This window comes from Trichomycterus rosablanca, chromosome 17, assembly GCF_030014385.1.
Source record: "Trichomycterus rosablanca isolate fTriRos1 chromosome 17, fTriRos1.hap1, whole genome shotgun sequence".
Classification (NCBI taxonomy): Eukaryota; Metazoa; Chordata; class Actinopteri; order Siluriformes; family Trichomycteridae; genus Trichomycterus; species Trichomycterus rosablanca.
The window spans coordinates 17493423-17514984 of record NC_086004.1 but is presented as its reverse complement, the minus strand read 5'-3'; the positions used below and the strand labels follow the sequence as shown (position 1 = coordinate 17514984).

At 39.3% G+C, this 21562-nt stretch overlaps 1 protein-coding gene across 1 annotated transcript in view; it reads right to left on the bottom strand.

The window, feature by feature from the left end:
* Positions 1-11566: 11566 nt before the first annotated feature.
* Positions 11567-21562, bottom strand: part of trim66 (tripartite motif containing 66) — a 38992-nt gene continuing 28996 nt past the window's right edge. Inside the window, exons 9-16 of the mRNA XM_063013417.1 lie at positions 20867-20951; positions 20234-20318; positions 19972-20140; positions 19151-19851; positions 18936-19056; positions 18746-18820; positions 15486-15638; positions 11567-11854 (exon numbers count right to left, since the gene is read on the bottom strand). Coding sequence (XP_062869487.1) covers positions 11618-11854; positions 15486-15638; positions 18746-18820; positions 18936-19056; positions 19151-19851; positions 19972-20140; positions 20234-20318; positions 20867-20951 — 1626 coding nt within the window. The 3' untranslated portion in view covers positions 11567-11617. The remainder of the gene's footprint in view (positions 11855-15485; positions 15639-18745; positions 18821-18935; positions 19057-19150; positions 19852-19971; positions 20141-20233; positions 20319-20866; positions 20952-21562) is intronic.

Genomic DNA, 21562 nt, shown 5'->3' with positions numbered 1-21562 from the left:
CCTTAGTCTGTGTGTAGAGCAGCTCTGTGACAGTAGTCTGCCACTAAACACACTTCTCTGTCACAGAGTTGTGTGCAGTGGATGGTTTTGACTGTCCATGATGGAAAGCACTTTGTTCAGAGTCCTTTTCTCCGTTACAGTTACAAGTGAATCCAGCTCTATTCCGACCACCTTTCCAGCTTTCCTGACTAGTTTATCCAGCCGTGTTGCATCCCTCTTTTTAATGTTGCCTTCCCAGCACACCACACTATAAAAGAGAGTGCTAGCAACCACAGATTGATGAAACATCTGCAGAAGTGTCCTACCTATGCTGAAGGACCCCAGCCTTCTCAGGAAATAAAGCTGTCTTTGTGTCTTTTTGTATTTATTGTCCGTGCTTTCAGACCAGTCCAATTTGTCGTCCAGCTGCAGGCCAAGGTACTTGTAGGTCCTTACTAACTCCACATTAGACTCCTCAATAGAGACTGGCTGCAAGGGATGCCCAGATCTGGTGTATCAACACCAAGCAGCTAACTCATAGCTGTGTTTGCTGGGTGAATACATTTATAAATGTGAATAAATGTGTCCTTGTTTATTTAAAATAAAAATCGTTGCTATTCTGTTTACATTTATAAGCACAAATTCAAAAGAAAAGAGCTTTCATTCACCAAAATGCGGAATAAGAGCCTCACTGCGCATGCTCTGATTCATGTTCATAAGGTGTGTCTGTACTTTATGTACGTTTAGTTTACACTGTTATTTCCATAAAATCGCCCCTATTATTGTATCTGCAAAGCAAAGTATTCAAAAACTTACAATCTTCCAATGCCTACCAGTGTACTGATGTCTGTTAGGATTTAAACAACGTAACGTGACGGTACCACAACAAAACACAGCGGAGCCGGAGGGGAGGAGTGAGGTGAGCATGTGAGATGTGAGAGGAGCGAGTCTGTACAGACATGGTGTTTACTTTCTGATGAAACGGGGGAAACGTGCTGAATGTAGCGGAGAAAAAGTAAAACGAATGTATCGATCCCATCACACTAGTATCGATACGATACCAATACCAATGTTGGTATCGATAATATCGATATTTGGATCGATCCGCCCACCACTACTCCAGAGATGTTCAATCAGGTTCAAGTCTGGGCTCTGGCTGGGCCACGTAAGGACATTCACAGAGTTGTCCCAAAGCCACTCCTTTGTTCTCTTGGCTGTGTGCTTAGGGTGGTTGTCCTTTTGGAGGGTAAACCTTCACCCCAGTCTGAGGTCTACAGCACTCTGGAGCAGGTTTTCTTCAAGGATCTTGATGTATTTAGCTGCATTCTTCTTTCCCTCTGGATGGTTGATCTTCTGATAGGTTCTCCCATCTCCACAAGGATACGCTGTAGCTCTGTCATAGTGGACCTCAAGTTCCTGCTCACCAAGGCCCGCCTTCCCCGATCGCTCAGTTTGGCTGGGCGGCCAGCTAGGAAGAGTCCTGGTGGAGGCCCAGATGATGGAGGCCACTTTGCTCATTGGGACCTTCAATGCTGCAGAAATTTTTCTGTACCCTTCCCCAGATCTGTGCCTCGATACAATCCCGACTCGGAGGTCTACAGACATTTCCTTGGACTTTATGGCTTGGTTTGTGCTCTGGCATGCACTGTCTACTATAGGACCTTATATAAACAGGTGTGTGCCTTTCCAGATCATGTCCAATCAACTGAATTTACCACAGCTGGACTCCAATCAAGTTGTAGAAACATCTGAAGGATGATCAGTGGAAACAGGATGCACCTGAGCTCAATTTTGAGTGTCATGGCAAAGGCTGAGAATACTTATGTATATGATATATTTTTGTGTTTTATTTTTAATAAATGTACAAAAATTTCAAACAAACTTTTTTCACTTTGTTATCATGGGGTGTGTGTAAAATCTTGAGAAGAAAATAAATTTAATCCATTAGGCTGTAACATAACAAAATGTGGAAAAGGTGAAGCACTGTCAATACTTTCCAGATGCACTGTACATAGCCAGTCTAACAGGAATGAAGCTGTCTACCATCTAGAACAGGTAATGCTGTATTTTTATCATGACTCACACGTGAAATCAAAATTTAAAGTGTTTTATATGACCAAGAGTATCAGCCATATTTTGATTTTAGAAACCAGTTTTCGTAAACAGATTTATATTTCCACTTCCACTCCCATACAGTCTCTAATGTTGTCACTTACTTAACTTTAGTTTCATTATTTTCTTATTCTTTTATTTTTTATTTCATTAGTATCCTGTTATGTTTTACCTCATTTCTACCTGCTGAGGACCTGCAGACACTCTGGAATAAATCAAATATGCCCAGTACTGGACATGTGGAGCTATAATAATAATAATAATAATACATTTCTACAAACCCCATTTCCAAAAAGGTTGTGGCATTTGCAGTAATGCAGCAAAAACAAGTATTTGTACTTTTTTATTCTCTTGGACCTTTATTTACCTGATAAAAATGCAATTAAATTACTTTTAATGTATTGGCTGACCAACATGTTTTTTTTATTTTTTTTTTTTTATTTGATGTTTTCAACACACAAACAGTTGGGGATGTGCCAGAATAAGAGTAAAAATGCATAGAATATTCAAATTACACTCTTTTAACAATTCTACAATATTTTAAAATTCTAGAATTAGTATAAGGAATCATGACTGGTTCCTGGCTAAAAGAGGATCCACCAAAGGCTCAGTCTTTGTAAGCAAAGATGACTTGTTCCAAATAGCTTGTTTTCAGGAAAAACAGATGTTGAGTTCACCATGCTAAAAATTAAAAGGCCCATCCAGACTGTTATCAGTGAAAGGTGCACAAGCCTAAATCTGACTTAGCATGAGGATGCAATAGTGCCCAGAGTATGGGTGACTTTCATATAGGGCTGCCACTAACGAATAGGGCTTTTCTATCAATTAATCTATAGACTATTTTATCGATTAGTCGATTAATCTAACGATTAAATATCCTTCAAAAATTTAATTCAGAATCTCATTTACACTTTTTTTATTTAAACAACAAACTGTATGGCATAATAATATAGCACAAAACTTAATATAAACAGGCAATCCAATGGTGCAAGTGCGCCGCACGTTTGAATGCTCCCTAACTGAACTCGCTAAGAAATACGGTATTCCAAGATCGCCACGATTAAGAAGCTTAATGAAACAATATAGATGTGCAACATCGCGCTAGTGCTGGTGTGGTACCATCAAAGCTTTGCACAGTGTACAAACCACATTTTTGTTTTGTGCCAGTTTTAAGTATTCCCAAACTTTTGATGATTTGGGTCTTCAAAAACTTTTAGCTTTTCTTTGAAAGCTCTCGACAATCTGCCTCTGACGGCATTTTTTAAGACTGCGCTTAATGCCGCCAACCAGTGACTGGACCAAATACAACTTAGGTCATGTACGGAGTAAGTAGTGCTGAGGGAAATTATATGAATGGTTATATGTATGGAAAAGTTGTAGAAATTAAAAAGGATCATTTAAGCATAGTTTTAAAAACGATAGCCGCTCAGGTGGCGCAGCAGTAAAAACACACGCTGCAACCAGAGCTGGGATCTCGAGTACATCGTATCGAATCTCAGCTCTGCCTTGCCTGCTGAGGCTGAGCAGCCACATGAACAACGATTGGCCTGTTGTTCAGATGGGCGGGACTAAGCCGGATATGGGTCTCTCTCTGTTTGACTGGTGCAATTACGACCTCTGCTGGCTGATTAGAGGCGCCTACACAGAGATGAGGAAAGAGTGCTCTTAGGGTGTGTCTCTCCGTACACAACGCTAGGTGGCACAACACTCGTCAATGTGTGGGTGATAAGATGCATACGGCTTGCTGCCCACGTGTCAGCGGGGGCATGGGGTAGCTTCGATCTCCTCAGTCAGAGCAGGAATCGGCATAGGTGGAGAAAAAGCATGATGCAATTGGGCAGTTGGACGCACTAAAGGGAGAGAAAAAAGGGAAGTTTAAGAGTGGCGGGAAGGTGCACACAGGTATACTATATCCTTGCAAATTGTAAGGTTTGGAGGTGAAGAGGTGGAAGAGAGTCAGATGGTGGAGATTAAAGAAAGAAGACTGTGGTGTAGAATTTAGAGAAGAAGTAAAACAGGCACTGGGTGGTGGTAAAAGGATGCATACTAGGTGTGACAACTGGGCAGAAAGAGAAAGAAAAAGAGTGGTAGAGTGAGGAAGTGCAGCAAAGTTTAAGGAAGAGGTTGGCAAAAAGAACTGGATCTCTCAAGAGATGAAAAAAGACGATGGGAGTACAAGGAGATGCGATGTAAAGGGAAGTGGCAAAGTCTAAAGAAAAGGTGTATGGCAAGCTGTATGAGAAGTTGGACATGAAGTAAGGTGAAAAGGATTTGCTGGGGAGCTGGAAAGGATATACAGTTAAAATTATTTTTTTTAAAACGCATATAGGAATGTGCTGACAAATGACGAGAGTGTACTGAGAAGAGGGAAAAAGTACTTGATGAATTAAGAAAATGAAAGAAAAGGAATGCTGGATGATGCAGAGATATTGAACCAGGCAGTGCCTTAGATTATCAAGGAGGAAGTGAAGGCAGCTATAAAGAGAATGAAGACTGGAAAGGCAGTTGGCCCAGACGACATACCAGTGAAGGCATGGAAATGTTTAGGAGAAATGGCAGTAGAGTTTTTTTTAGATTATTTAATAAAATCTTGGAATGTGAGAGTATGCCTGCAGAGTGGAAACGAGGTTTATTGATTCCGATTTTTAATTGATGATGATGTGCTGAGCTGCAGCATAAAGTTGTTCAGCCACAGCAGCAATATCTGAGAAGCAGTGATGTGGTGGAAGCAAGGATGAGCAGCAATATGGTTTCATGCCAGCAAAGTGCACCACAGATGTAATGTTTGCTTTGAGAATGTTGATGGAAAAGTATAGGAAGGTCCAGATGAAATTGCATTGCGCGTTTGTAGATCCAGTGAAAGCTTATGATAGGGTGCCGAAAGAGGGGCTGTATTATCGGATGAGAACATCGGGGAGTGGCAGAGAAGTATTTAAGGGTGATGCAAGACACACTGATCAGCCATAACATTAAAACCGCCTCCTTGTTTCTACACTCACTGTCCATTTCATCAGCTCCACTTACCATATAGAAGCACTTTGTAGTTCTACAATTTTTGACTGTAGTCCATCTGTTTCTCTGCATGCTTTGTTAGCCCCCTTTCATGCTGTTCTTCAATGGTCAGGACTCTCCCAGGACCACTACAGAGCAGGTATTATTTGGGTGGTGGGTCATTCTCAGCACTGCAGTGACACTGACATGGTGGTGGTGCGTCAGTGTGTGTTGTGCTGGTACAAGTGCATAAGACACAGCAGTGCTGCTGGAGTTCCTAAACACCTCATTGTCACTGCTGGACTGAAAATAGTCCACCAACCAAAAACATCCAGCCCTATGGGCAGCGTCCTGTGACCACCAATGAAGGTCTAGAAGATGACCAACTGATGACTCACACCAGCACAACACACACTAACACACCACCACCATGTCAGTGTCACTGCATTGCTGAGAATGATCCACCACCTAAATAATACCTACTCTGTGGTGGTCCTGACCATTGAAGAACAGTGTGAAAGCAGGTTAAAAAAGTATGTAGAGAAACAGACATGAATACAGTCAATAATTGTAGCACTACAAATAAGTGTATAATAAGTGGAGCTGATAAAATGGACAGTGAGTGTAAAAACAAGGAGGTGGTTTTAATGTTTTGGCTAATCAGTGTATGTATTAGGACAGTGTGATGGTGAAATGTGCAATGAAGGACATTTTTAAAAGGGAAATGAGACTACATCGAGGGTAACCTCTTAGTCATTTCGTGTTTGCGATGGTCATGAAAAGGACGACAGACAAGGTTAGTTAGGAATATGGAATCTGTACAGGAAATATGTGTTTTGTAGTACGTAGGGGGTTTTAGTATGAGTAGGGGGTTTTTGAGAGACGTATGCGTTGGAGAGAAGGGGAATGAGAGGCGGCAGAAGAGAAATGTGTGTTAATGTGTGAATGAGAGGAATGGTGGCAGAAAGGTGAAGTTGTAAACAGTTGAGGTTATGAAAATGGTCAATACACAAATACTTGGTGTTTAGTGTACAAAAAAATGTAGTAGAGAGGTGTAGAAGAGAGTGCCGGCAGGGTGGAGTAAATGGTGGTGATTTGTGATTGAAGGTTATCTGCTAGAGTGATAGAAATGTTTACAAGACAGCACTGAGGCCTGGTATGTTGTATGGCTTGAAGGCAGTGTCACTGTCTAAAAGACAGAGGATGAGGCTTAAGGTGGCAGAAATGAAGATGGTGTAACTCTTATTGGGAGTAATGAGGATGGACAAGTTTAGGAACAAGTTTATTAGAGGGAAAGCACAGGTAGGGGTGTTTTAGAGTCAAAAATAGGGAGGAGAAATTGGGATGGTTTGGTCATGTGCAGAAGAAGGATGAGAGTTATACCCAGGAAAGGGTGATGAGGATGAAGCTGGAAGCAGGAGGAGGAGAGGAAAGCCAAAAAAAGTGGTTTACGGATGCGGTTAGGGAGGACATCCAGGTGGTCATCCAGGTGGTTGGGGTGACAGAGAAAGATGGAGACGAAGGATCCGCTATGACGAAAAAGTTAAATCATTTAAAAATGCAACAGATAGACTCCCACTGAATTTTAGACAAATTTTAGACACCTTCTGTTGTGTTACCCCGAGGTGGTTCTGACGGAAACCTGTTCACCCTCTTGAAGTTAAAGATTGCAAGTCGAGATTGCAGTGCCAACAATGCTGCTTCTACTAGATGTGATGGAAACCTGGTATGTTTGCACCAAAAATGTCCAGAACTTACAATGGACTTTATCACAGACTGGACTGAATAATGAAGAACTCCAATTATTTTTTGCTAGTTATAACTTTCAGTTCAATTTAATTTTGTGTTGTATGGTTTGTGTAAATCCTATTTTTTTTTAAGTATCTTCCAGGCCACCAAAGAAGGATGGGTCCCTGCTGAGTCTGGTTCCTCTCAAGGTTTCTTCCTGTAAATTTAAGGGAGTTTTTCCTTGCCACTGTCGCCCTCGGCTTGCTCAATAGGGGTTTTTGATCTGTTGGTCCTGGATTCTGTAAAGTTGCTTTGAGACAATGTCCATTGTAAAAAGCGCTATATAAGTAAATTTGACTTGACAAATTTAAAGATAAGTTAAGGAACCAAGATGTACCTGACCAAAGTTTGAAGTGCCACAGCAAAGGGTCTGTATACTTCTGTAATCTGTACAGTGATTGGTTGTACTTGTTTATCATGGTTACTTCAAGTGGTATAGCCCTTCACTTTTTACTGTATTATATGTAAATAATCTCTATCTTGCACTTCTGGTTAGATGCCACTGCATTTCGTTGGCTCTGTACTTGTACTCTGCACAATGACAATAAAGTTGAATCTAATCTTATGCAGATGTAAGCAAAATGTGTGGCTGAAGCCTGAAACCTGATCACATAGTGTATGGCCAGCACCAAGCATTAAAGAAGCAGTAAGCACAGTGTATGACTGTGTATTTGGAGACACCTACAGGCTGAATGAGTGGCGTGTTTATACTGTTTCCTGGCCTGTGTCGAGGCAGCTGCAGGACATAATGGCTTTACATTACATATACACCAATCAGCCATAACATTAAACCCACTTCCTTGTTTCTACACTCACTGTCCGTTTTATCAGTTCCACTTACCATATAGAGGCACGTTGTAGTTCTACAATTACTGACTGTAGTCCATTTGTTTCTCTGCATGCTTTGTTAGCCCGCCTTTCATGCTGTTCATCAATGATCAGGTCTCTCCCAGGACCACTACAGAGCAGGTATTATTTGGGTGGTGGGTCATTCTCAGCACTGCAGTGACACTGACATGGTGGTGGTGTGTTAGTGTGTGTGTTGTGCTGGTATGAGTGGATAAGACACAGCAGTGCTGATGGAGTTTTTAAACACCTCACCGTCACTGCTGGACTGAGAACAGTCCACCAACCAAAAACATCCAGCCAACAGCACCCCATAGGCAGTGTCCTCTGACCACTGATGACGGTCTAGAAGATGACCAACTCAAACAGCAGCAATAGATGAGCGATCGGCCGTGACTTTACATCTACAAGGTGGACCAACTAGGTAGGAGTGTCTAATAGAGTGGGGAATGAGTGGACACGGTATTTAAAAACTCCAGCAGTGCTGCTGTTTCTGATCCACTAATACCAGCACAACACACACTTACACACCAATGATCCACCACCTAAATAATACCTGCTCTGTGGTGGTCCTGACCATTGAAGAACAGGGTGAAAGTAAGTAAAAAAAGATGCAGAGTAACAGATGGACTACAGTCAGTAATTGTAGAACTACAAAGTGCTTCTATATGGTAAGTGGAGCTGATAAAATGGACAGTGAGTGTAGAAACAAGGAGGTGGTTTGACCACAGTATAGTATGTCTCTACACACCCAGCAATGTAGAGAATAAAAACTAAGAGACATTTACAGCAGCACATCAACTAGAATTCATGTGTTATAGTCCAGATTACTCAATTTGATTGTTAAATAAATCAAAACCATGTTATATCTTATGTTTTACACAGTGCAAAAGGTGCCAAAGGCTTCTAACATTGGCAACAGTTATTTATGCGGCATGCGCCTCTTAATATGAGATGTTTTGGCAATACTCACTTTTACTTCTACATTAATAAAACATCTCAACAGATTATTTGACACATTCTGGTATTATTATATTATTTACATTTAATTCATATAAAATACAGTCAATACCATTTTAATTTGTTTAGTAAGAATTTGTTTAGTAACTATTTCATAAATGTGAAATATAAAGACCATAAAACTCATTCAATCCTTGCTGTAGAAGGCATGGACTTACTTAGGTCTAAATCCAAAGTTTAGTTATCTGTGCATGTATTCAGACACTAAACATACAGTTAAGGGTGAATCGTTAATGTAATGGTTCACCAATTTGCTAGTTAAGTCTCAATCTTTTAAACTGAGACTCAATCATATAGCCATGGCAAGTATGAGCATATTTTATTTATTGCATTTCTTTAATAATTTATATTACTACTTTACATGTAACTGGATCGCATCCCGTCTTCACAGTTTTTGTTTCACACAATTCTTGTTTATACTTTACATAAACACTTACCTTTAAAATGTGATTGTAGAGATTATTATAACATAATTCTTCAGTCTACATAAACAAAACTGTACAGGTTTTAAATTAATTTTTTTCAATGGCATAGCACATAAGAATTATTGTAGCTATAAATACTTCCCACACCTACCATACGTCCCACGCAGGGCTTAGCTTAGCAAATTGCCAGTCAATGAACTTGTAGACCAAAAATACAAAGGATAATTATAGTTTAGGTAAATATACCCTGAAATAATGGCTACAAAATATAACTTAGCATTATTTAGTTTAAAAAAAAATGAATACTTAGTGTTTTATGGATATTTTACATATTTTACATTCCTCTCAAGGTTTCTTCCTGTAATTTTCAGGGAGTTTTTCCTTGCCACAGTCGCCCTCGGCTTGCTCAACAGGGTTTTTTTTGTATCTGTTGGTCCTGGATTTTGTAAAGTTGCTTTGAGACAATGTCTATTGTAAAAAGCGCTATATAAATAAAGTTGACTTGACTTGACTTGACATACGTAGTTTACTAATTCATTGTAGGGCATTATACACTCACTTATTTGCTTACTCTGCAATTTTTATTAGTTTGGCATATTTTTTGCGAGGTAAGAGAAGTACCTTACAGAAACACAGTGACAGAGACAATATTTCAAGCTTCTCACAATCAATGAGCAGATGTGAGGTTCCAACCCAGGTTCTTACCCTAAAGCTGTACAAAACCATCTACTGCCATAACATTGCCTTGTTGAACAATTAATAGTTTAAATTACATTTACAGCATTTAGCAGATGCTTTTATCCAAAGCGACTTACACAATGAGCAGAACACGATGAGCAATTGAGGGTTACGGGCCTTGCTCAGGGACCCAACAGTGGCAACTTGGTGGTGGCGGGGCTTGAACCGGCAACCTTCTGTTTACTAGTCCAGTACCTTAACCACTGAGCTATCACATTCAGTCTTCAGATACGTTTTTTTAAAGGGATTATCAACCCATGAACCCATTAGTCAGACAGAAAAAAGCCTGGCAACCGTGGAAAAATAAGGTCAGATTATAGATGAAACCAAAGATTACAGTTGACTGGATTGGAGAATTTATTGGCACGATCGTGGGTTCCTACAGCAGTGGAATAGCTGAAGAAGAAGGAACAGAACTGTGGCCCTCCCTTTATACTGCTCTAGTCACTAAATGCCGAAAATGTAAACGTGATAACGTTTAGTCATTGGCCCAGTAATGAACACTGGTCTTCCCTTATTGTAGGTCCAGAAAAAGTTAAGATCCTAAAAAGTTCTACTAGCAAGCAACATTCGTAATTTTTATTTTTTTAAACATCAGGATTTCTCAACCACTAGACTGGGGGCCATAAGTGGGGTGTAAGCACCTTTTAGTGGTCCCCTGTCCAGAGGTTAAACAATTCTGATGACTGGAGACTATGTAAATCCTGAGCACACTATTTATGAAACAAGCAGCGAGAATATTTCCATGATATTAAACAGGGACCTGTATGCTCAGGTACTGAAATAAAGACAACCTCAAACAGTCATATCTGTATATTGTCAGTATTACAAGAAAGTAACAGTTATTTATCTGAACACGGATCATGTGTGCAATTGTACAAAATAAAAAAAGCAAGTACTCTGATGAAAATGAAATTTATACACTTGTGAAGTCAGACAACTTATTTAACAATAAGTAATCAAACTTTCTACAGTTTTAATTAAAATTAGCATTCTAGGAAGAAAAGTGAGATGAACAGCATTTTAAGTCCTTAACATAACATTATACAGGATAACCAGAAAAAATTCTACAATAAAGTTCTAACAGGATTGAGTGACATTAGAATGTTATATGAAAGTTTATTTGTTTCTACCCTGTGAATTACATTCCACCTGAGTAATTTAATACTTACAGAAATGATGCACATTAACATTGAATAACAACATCCAATCAGAATCTTCCCTCCATAATAGGAGTTATATTTTGCTTCATATATAGGCAGGTATATATTAATCAACATTTTGTGTCCAATGTGAACTGCTTTCGGGCTTAAGGCTATCTAAAAAGTTTCCTCTACAGATCAAGTTAATACAGTAACAAAAGATGCAGGGGTAGTACCTTATATTGGGTATATAAAGTATATAAAACATAAAATATTACATCCTTTATAATAAATATATATCACCAACCAACTTTTTACATGTATTTCTACTAAGCAGCAGTCGCCAGCAACCAGAGAGATATCAAAAACACAACTGTTTCCAAATAGAAGCTCTACATGCACTTGCGTACAAATTCTAACCAGCATAGCATAATAATCGGGTTTATATTCCAAAGACAAAACTGGAGTTGTAGATTATGTAAAAGCATAACATACATGGTTACTTTTCTTGCAAAAAGCTAGAGGAAGAAGATGAAACCTTTAAAATTTCTCTCAACAAGGTAACATTACACAGGGCTAATACTGATGCCTCCTCATGCTAAACGAACGTCTCCTTTTCCTCTTCCTGTGACTCTGCTCCCTCCTCTCAGGCCAAGGAAATGTAGCAGTGGCCAAACTTTCAGCTTCCTCATAATCATCACTGTCCACATCATCTTCAGGAGAAAAGCAGCTCAGCTCTGGGAATACTTCGCTGAGCTTGGATAAGAAGAAGGACTGGAGACTGAGGCCTGCCTGAGCCACTTCAGAATCCGGCTAAACAGGGCAAAGCAGAAGCATTAGGGAGAGAAATAAATACGGAATAGATTAAAACATAAATTAGGAACTATTATTTTTAATTCATAATGTGCATTTTGCCAAAAATGACTTATGCTGTAGACAAGGCCTAAATGATGAGTCCAGCTTCTGACTATGTCTAAGTACTGTATGTTCTGTTGTTTTACACTTCTCTTTGCCTTTTTACAAACCCCATTTCCTAAATGTTGGGACACTGTAAAATGTGATAAAAACACCTGTAATTTATTTGAACTCTTAATTAAATGACAAAAGTACAAAGAAATGATTTCATGTTTTGGCTGACCAACTTGATTGCTTTTTAAAAAAATATAAACTAAATTTTAATTTGATGCCTGCAACATAAAGCTGGCATAAATTAATAAAATAAAAAAGTTGGGACTAAACAGTCCAAAACATTCCATACTGTAATAATTATAGCCACATGAGCTTGTGAGTACTTCAGAAAACTGCTGTCATTTAACACAGTCTACCACTGCATCAAGAAATGCAACTTGCAAAATTTCTTTGCAGAAATGCTGCTGAGTTCTCCGGGCCTGAGCTCATCTCTTTTTTAACCGTGAAACAGTGGAACCATGTGCTGTGGTCAGATAAGTTCACAATTTTGTTTTTGGTGCTGTCTGAAATCCAGATCTATCTGCTACCGAAAATAGATGGTGCAAAATGTAAATGAGAATCAGACAGTTGTAATCAAGGATTGTTGAGCAGGCTTTTATCAAGCAAATATGGGTACAAACTTCACTTGCTGCAACATTTAATAGACTCAGTTCCCAAATGATGGTGAAAAGTATAATTAATAAGGATTGTGATGTAAGACAGTGGGAAGCATGCATTTGCCCAAACCTTTTAAGTGTGTTGCAGGCATAACATTTAAATTGTGTTTATATTTACAAAATACAAACTTAGTAAACCTTTGCCCTGTGATGAACTGCTGCACTGTCCGGGGTGTATTCCTACCTTGCACTCAGTGTTTGTGGGGAAACCAAACCTGACCAGGATAAAGTAATGGTAAAATATTTTTCTATCTTTTTGTTTGTTTTCAACAGAAATAACAAGTTACTTATTCTTGTTGTTACTGCATTTGACAAAATGTCCAATATTTTTTTTCGGAAATAGAATTTATAGTATTTTAGCTTCATATTGTCAGTCCTAGTTATTGGTTTACCAGATATTTTTTTTATAGTTTTTAAGCACTTTGTATTTGCCCAAAGGAACAATTTAAGGCAAATACCACCTCAGAGTGTTTTATTTTATTTTAACAGCCAAATGTATGCAGACATTTCTCCTAATTATTGGCATCATGTGTTTGAGGCAATCCCAATTTAAAGTGTGTAATACATGGATTAATTGAAATATGTATTATATTCTTTTTACTTTTTTGCAATAGTTTAGTGAAGGCCAATACCTGTCCTTGGTCGAGCATGGTATCAGAAATTAGAGACCGGTAGCATCACAAAGTGTAGAGCAACTCTACTTCTTGATCAGGTGTACACATACTTTGGCCATATATTGCAATTCTCAATTACAAACATTTTGGGTCTTTCACTATTTACTGCACAAACACTGTCACGTGCAATTTTGTATCTCCAGTTCATGTAGCTTACATGTCTTTGGACTGTGGGAGGCAACAGGAGCTCCCATAGCAAACTCACGCACAAATGGAGAGAACATGCAAAGTTTACACGGAAATGACCTGGACTGCTCCACCTGGGAATCAAACCCAGGACCATCTTGCTGTAAGACAAGTAGGTCACTGTGCTGCCTATCATGCTACTGTAATAAATACAGCCACATTTGTTTGAAGGTACTCAAAAAAACGTCGTTACATAATACAGTCCGCCGCTGCATTAATAAATGCAAGGTGTCTCCAAGGCATGGGTGACCATTATTACCATTGACCCAAAGGTATATACTGGGATGCTGCCATAAAGGCGGCATCTTTTCAATGCCAGGGCTAATTCTACATGATCTTAGATTTCCTAGACAGGGTGCAAGTGCATGACTGGCCTGCTTGAAATCCATTTCTATTTAAAAATGTTTGGTGCATCATGAAGAGGAGAATCAAACAACAGCAACCACAGACTGATGAGCAGCTGAAGTCATGTATCAGGCAAGAATGCCAAATATTTTACTTAGAAAACTGCAACAATTAGTATATTCTGATCCCAAATCATTAAAAGGTGTGAAAATAAGATATAAAAAGATGGTAAACATGCCTCTTTTACCAACTTTGTAGTGTAGGGGTTTGTTGTGTTTGTCATTCATCGTTTTTTTTTTTTGTTTTGTTTCCTGTAAGCTGATGACTCAAAACCACTTGTGATATAGTTTTACATATCTACAATTACTGGCCAGAGCAATTCTGCAGCTATTTATGACTATAAAATAGCAGTTGCAAACAACAGTGGTATTAACATGTGTATATACACCGATCAGCCATAACATTAAAACCACCTCCTTGTTTCTACACACATTGTCCATATTATCAGCTACACTTTCCATACAGAAGCACTTTGTAGTTCTACAATTACTGACTGTAGTCCATCTGTTTCTCCGCATGCTTTGTTAGCCCGCTTTCATGCTGTTCTTCAATGATCAGGTCTCTCCCAGGACCACTACAGAGCAGGTATTATTTAGGTGGTGGATCATTCTCAGCACTGCAGTGACACTGACATGGTGGTGGTGTATTAGTGTGTGTTGTGCTGGTATTAGTGGATAAGACACAGCAATGCTCATGGAGTTTTCAAACACCTCACTGTCATTGCTGGACTGAGAACAGTCCACCAACCAAAAATATATCCAGCCAACAGCGCCCCGTGGGCAGCGTCCTGTGACCACTGATGAAAGTCTAGAAGATGACCAACTCAAACAGCAGCAATAGATGAGCGATCGTCTCTGACTTTACATCTACAAGGTGGACCAACTAGGTAGGAGTGTCTAATAGAGTGGACAGTGAGTGGACACGATATTTAAAAACTCCAGCAGCGCTGCTGTGTCTGATCCACTCATACCAGCACAACACACACTAACACACCACCACCACCATGTCATTGTCACTGCAGTGCTGAGAATCATCCCCCACCTAAATAATACCTGCTCTGTAGTGGTCCTGTGGGGGTCCTGACCATTAAAGAACAGGGTGAAAGCAGGCTGAAAAAAAAAGGTATGTAGAAAAAGAGATGGACTACAGTCAGTAATTGTAGAACTACAAAGTGCTTCTACATAGTAAGTGGAGCTGATAAAATGGACAGTGAGTGTAGAAACATGAAGGTGGTTTTAATGTTATGGCTGATCAGTGTACAATATGATTCCATTAAACATTTTGACAGAAATGTAACCGGTAATGAAAAGCTAACTCTAGTCCCAGCATGGTCTTGGGTAATGTGTAGACTTGACTACAAACCTACTGTGCAGTTAGTTATTCAGTATGCAAAGATTAGAAGATATGAAGTGAAGTGAAGATATGCAAGATTAATTTAGTTCAAACTTGTGTAGCTATTCTTAGTGAGGTAACAGGATATAAACAGGATGTGAATATGCAAAACAATCACATTGCAAAGCTTAAGCATAGTACAAAAAACAACATTTCACTTACATAGTTAAACTTGGCACAGTTTTTAAACATTAACAGGACATCAGTCACAAACTCAGCAGGGGAGTCGTAGTGTGCTGGGCTGTTCTTGTTGAGTCTGCTTCGGATAACAGACAAGTCCATCGGCCTCTTGATGATCTGATAGTAATGACGAGCCTTGTAAAGAGACAAAAATATGTTTTTAGAAGAGAAAAAGAGTTTTCTCCAAACTGTTCCAACAAAATGGAAGCATATAATTCACATTCCTTTATTCATACAGTGTCCAATAGAAATTGGGAAATTTTGTAAATGCAATAAAATGAAGAATCTGTTATTAGTGATTCACTTGACTCCTTTTTTAACTGACAAAGATTTCCAGTGTTTTCACTGATTAAGTTCATTGTAATTTGTAAATAAAAACACATTTAGAATTGAATGCCTGCAAGACACTCCTAAAAGTTGAGACAGATGCAAAATAAGAGTGAAAATTTTATAAAATATTCAAGTTACAACGTTCCACAATAAGTAGGTGAATCAGTAATAGGTGAGGGAATCATGATTGGGTATAAAAAGTAGAATTGCCAATCATTTCGAAAAAGAAAATTTCTCAATGCATAACATTAAAACCACCTCCTTGTTTCTACACTCACTGTCCATTTTATCAGCTCCACTTACCATCTAGAAAGCACTTTGTAGTTCTACAAGTACTGACTGTAGTCCATCTGTTTCTCTACATACTGTTTTAACCTGCTTTCACCCTGTTCTTCAATGGTCAGGACCCCCACAGGACCACCACAGAGCAGGTATTATTTAGGTGGTGGATCATTCTCAGCACTGCAGTGACACTGACATGGTGGTGGTGTGTTAGTGTGTGTTGTGCTGGTAGGAGTGGATCAGACACAGCAGCGCTGCTGGAGTTTTTAAATACCGTGTCCACTCACTGTCTGCTTGTAGATGTAAAGTCAGAGATGATCACTCATCTATTGCTACTGTTTGAGTTGGTCATCTTCTAGACCTTCATCAGTGGTCACAGGATGCTGCCCACGTGACACTGTTGGCTGGATATTTTTGGTTGGTGGACTATTTTCAATCCAGCAGTGACAGTGAGGTGTTTAAAAAATCCATCAGTGCTGCTGTGTCTGATCCACTCATACCAGCACAACACACACTAACACACCACCACCATGTCAGTGTCACTGCAGTGCTGAGAATGACCCACCACCCAAATAATACCTGCTCTGTAGTGGTCCTGGGAGAGTCCTGACCATTGATGAACAGCATGAAAGGGGGCTAACAAAGCATGCAGAGAAACAGATGGACTACAGTCAGTAATTGTAGAACTACAAAGTGCTTCTATATGGTAAGTGGAGCTGATAAAATGGACAGTGAGTGTAGAAACAAGGAGGTGGTTTTAATGTTATGGCTAAGTGGTACATATAATAATTTAGTCTTTCACCATCTACTGTTTATAATATTAAGAAAACATTGTCAGGGTTTGGCAAAGCCGGAAATCTCTGTTAAATGCTCTCAGACAGCATTGCATGAGAAACCATTATGCTACTGTGATAAATATAGCCTCATGGGCTTGAGAGTAAAACCATAACCACTTAACACAGTCTACGGTGCATCAAGGAAAGCAACCTGAAACTCTGTTACACAAAATGAAAACTATTCATTGCAGTTCTGTGCAGAAATTACTCAGAGTTTTCTAGGTTAATCTCAGATTGTCCAAAAGACAGTGAAAATGTTTGTTGTGGTCAGCTAAGTCCACATTTCAGCTTGATTTCAGATAAAACAGAATCAGTCATGGTATGTGGGTGCATCATTGGCCACGGCATGGCTGACTTCCATTGATCCAGAGACAAATTTTAGAGAGACACATGCTGCCATCAAGACACTTCTTTTCCCTGAAAGTCCATGCCTATTTCAGCAAGATGATACCAGGCCACATTGTGTATGCGCTACTACCAAAAACACAAAATGTATGTTGCCTGCAGTACAGATCTGTATCCTATTAAAAATATATAGTGCAGCATGAGGAGGAAAATCAGACGAGGGCTGTTGCTAAAGTTTAGTATCAAGCAAGAATGGACAAAAAATCCACTTGCAAAACTGCAAACCATTGCAAAGTCTCATTAGTAGTCTCACCCCTTTGACCCACATTTTTGGTGTGTTACAGGCATCTGCAAATGTGTTTACTTTTAGCAGCTTCATAAAGATGAAAGAGAATCAACAAATAACAGATTTTTTTTATTACATTTAACAAAACTCAAAACTTCCCAACTTCTCTGAAAATTGTGTTTTTATACACCGATCAGCCATAACATTATAACCACCTTGTTTCAACACTCACTGTCATTTTATCAGCTCCACTTACCATATAGAAGCACTTTATAGTTCTACGATTACTGACTGTAATCCATCTATTTCTCTGCATGCTTTGTTAGCCTCATTTCATGCTGTTCTTCATTGGTCAGGACTCTCCCAGGACCACTACAGAGTAGGTACTATTTAGGTGGTGGATCATTCTCAGCACTGCAGTGACACTTACATGGTGGTGGTGTGTTAGTGTGTGTTGTGCTGGTATGAGTGGATAAGACACAGCAATGCTGATGGAGTTTTTAAACACCTCATTGTCACTGCTGGACTGAGAATGGTCCACCAACCAAAAATATCCAACCAACAGCGCCCTGTGGGCAGCGTCCTGTGACCACTGATGAAGGTTTGAAGATGACCAACTCAAACAGCAGCAATAGATGAGCGATCATCTCTGACTTTACATCTACAAGGTGGACCAACTAGGTAGGAGTGTCTAATAGAGTACACAGTGAGAGGACACGGTATTTAAAAACTCCAGCAGCGCTGCTGTGTCTGATCCACTCATACCAGCACAACACACACTAACACACCACCACCATGTCAGTGTCACTGCAGTGCTGAGAATGATCCACCACCTAAATAATACCTGCTCTGTGGTGGTCCTGACCATTGAAGAACAGGGTGAAAGCAGGTTAAAAAGTATGTAGAGAAACAGACATGACTACAGTCAATAATTGTAGAACTACAAAGTGCTTCTATATAATAAGTGGAGCTGATAAAATGGACAGTGAGTGTAGAAACAAAGAGGCGGTTTTATAAAATATTTTGAACTTTTGGAAGTAAAAGTAATAATGGCAAACTAATGTCTGGTTTATCTAAACCCGTCTGATCAAACACAGCCATTCAAATGCAGTTAGCTGCCTAAATCATCAAATTCAATTGAAAAATAATAATAATAATATTACCAGTGGGCTGACTGGCTCATGGAAAGGGGCACTGAGAATGTTGCTGTAAATAAGCAGTGTTAACTTCTCACATTTCTGTAAAATAAACAGAACAATGCAGCAACTCAAAAAGATTGTAATTACTTTTGGAAATATACCCAAAATATGTTAAAATAAATCACATTATGCAATCCAGCTGCTGACATCTTACCCTCTGGTCACATAGAGACAGTCCAGATGGCACAGAGCATGCGGGCAGCCGAGTGTTCTCACAGTCATATTCCACCTCTGGTCTCTGCAAATTTCTGCACAGAGTGCACACCCAGTCACCACTTGTGGAAATAAGAAGAAATAAGTGTTGGTTAGCTCAAAGGGGAAGACATGAAAAGGAAGTCTGTGAGCTCTGACAGAAGCGGCCGGTCTTACGTCGGAAAGCTAAGCAGAGAGGGCACATGGCAGGCCAGATGGAAGACCTTGGGACAGCGGTCACAGCATAGCAGTTCTCCCCCGATCAAGCAGACGGCACAGAAGTCCTCACTCTCTATCTCCACTTGCTCCCGGTTTCCTGTGGCCAGTTCAGATTGTGCATTTAAATCCGTAGCAATTTGCTCAGCTTCCCACTCACATTCCTGTTCAAGATTCAGAGTCACTTCAGCAGTGGAATCTGGTTCTGATTCCAGCTCGACTTCAGACTCTGCTGAAAGCGCCAATTCAGGGGGCTGCTCAGACTCCACGTCTGATTCTAAGTCCGATTCCACTTGTGGTTTGGATCTAAAGCTCGGCTCTGATTCTGCTTGGAGTTCCGATTCCACTTCTGCCTCTGAGATGAAGTCAGCCTCTGTTGAGGATTCTGGCTGCAGGTTGAACTCAGGCACAGACCTTGGTTCAGCTGGATTGGTGTTGGGAGTGTGTTCTTCCTCAGATTGATGCTGTAAAGAAGGTTCTTGGTCACTGGATTGGTCTGATGTATTTGGTGGTGACAATTCCTGCAAATCATCTTTGTCATTACAAAGCTCCGACATTGATTGTTCTGAATTTCCAAAGGAGTCACTGTAATGCACCGCAGGGGGTGACTCTGATGCTGGATAATCTTCTGCTTCCTGGGCTGGTTTTTCACTGGATAGCTCCTAAATGCACATTTAGACCAGTCAGTAGACTACCCAACACAGAAAGTTACAGAGAGAAGTAATATTTTACCAAAGGTACAAACTATGACCAGTGTAACAAACTGCTGTTAGTAAAACTACCTCAGTAGAAAGTTCTCTATCCAGTTCTTGAAGGAACGACCCTTCAGACTTTAGACCAAAGTCAGGAGCACCAATCCTTTGGAGTCCCTGCGGTGGGCGCTTGGAGACCAGTATCTTCAGGCGTTTCAGACATACAATTGGGACTTTAGAACCTTTAGAAGCTTTTTTGCTATGACAGAAACAATAAAATTGTTACTTCACTTTCAGAGTCCTTACATACCCAGTACCATATTAAAATTAATAAATCTAATAAAAGCTGTACCTGATGCCTTGAACTTTTCTTGATGTTCTGTATGTTTTATCAGATTTTGAGCCAATATTTTCAAGTGCATATGCACCAACATTATCTGAAAAGGAGAATATCAATGGGTAAAATTATGGATAAACTGGAAATCTTGTTTGATTTAGCCAGTTTGAAAAAGGGTGTGTACTTGGGATGGTATATAGTTTATACAATGTAAACTGTAAGTAAACCATGTTTTAAAATGAGAATTTCTGTGATATTTCTTTGGGTTTGTAAATATACATAAATATGAATAAACTTAATATTGCTCGAAGCGAGCCGCTCAGGTGGCGCAGCGGTAAAAACACACGCTGCAACCAGAGCTGGGATCTTGAATACATGCATACACCCACTGCACCACTATACTACAGCTGCTAGAAAAATGTTAAATTTTAAAATAATTTGAAGCAGGGGTTGTGTTAACTTTTTAACAAAATATGTACTATGGCCAGTGGTTCTCAAACTTGTGTCAAAACTTGGTAAAAAAAAAATGGTAAAAAATAATAATAATAATAATAAAAATAAATAAATAAATAAATATTAAAAAACAAATAAAAAATTAGGGTTAAAATTAATATTAATTTCTGTAAACAACGCCAAAAGTTTTAATACCTGGCTCAGATTTATAGGTGGTTTGGGAGGAGCTATCACAACTTTCTGGATGCAGTAGGGTTGTTACCTTGAAGCTGTTGTTGTCCTGCTCAGGGAAAATAAATATGCATATAAAAACTGTTAGTTTTTGTTTAAATCCATTTTACACCTAGCTTTATAAAACTATTTGCATTTTGTTCAGTTCTCAAACAGGAGAAAAAGCTGTAAGAGCAATAATAATAACTAGAGGAGTACAAGAACTTGAAAGATCTTTTATTTTGACTTGACAAAAACAGTGATTTGCCCAGATTTATGTCTCAATATTTATGGCTTAGGGGCATTTGTGTACCTTAGTACTTACGGCTCAGTGTCTCAGTATTCATGGCTCAGGGGGATATGGGTGTCTCAAACCTTCACTCACTGGCATCTGGGTGTATTAATTTTTACAGCTCAGGATTGTAAATAGATCAGGGTCATTTGAGGGTCCCAATATTTACAGTTTCAGTGGTTTTGGCTGTGTGAGTGTTTACATGGATCAGGGACATATAGCTGTCTAACCTGTTATGTCATGGGAGTTTTGTCTATGTTAATATTTAGGTTTCATGAACAGTTGGCTATTTGGATATTATTGGCTCAGGAGTATATAGATACTTCTTAATACCAATGGCTATGTTAAATGTGATTGTTGGTGCATTAACTGTTAACAGTGAATAAGTG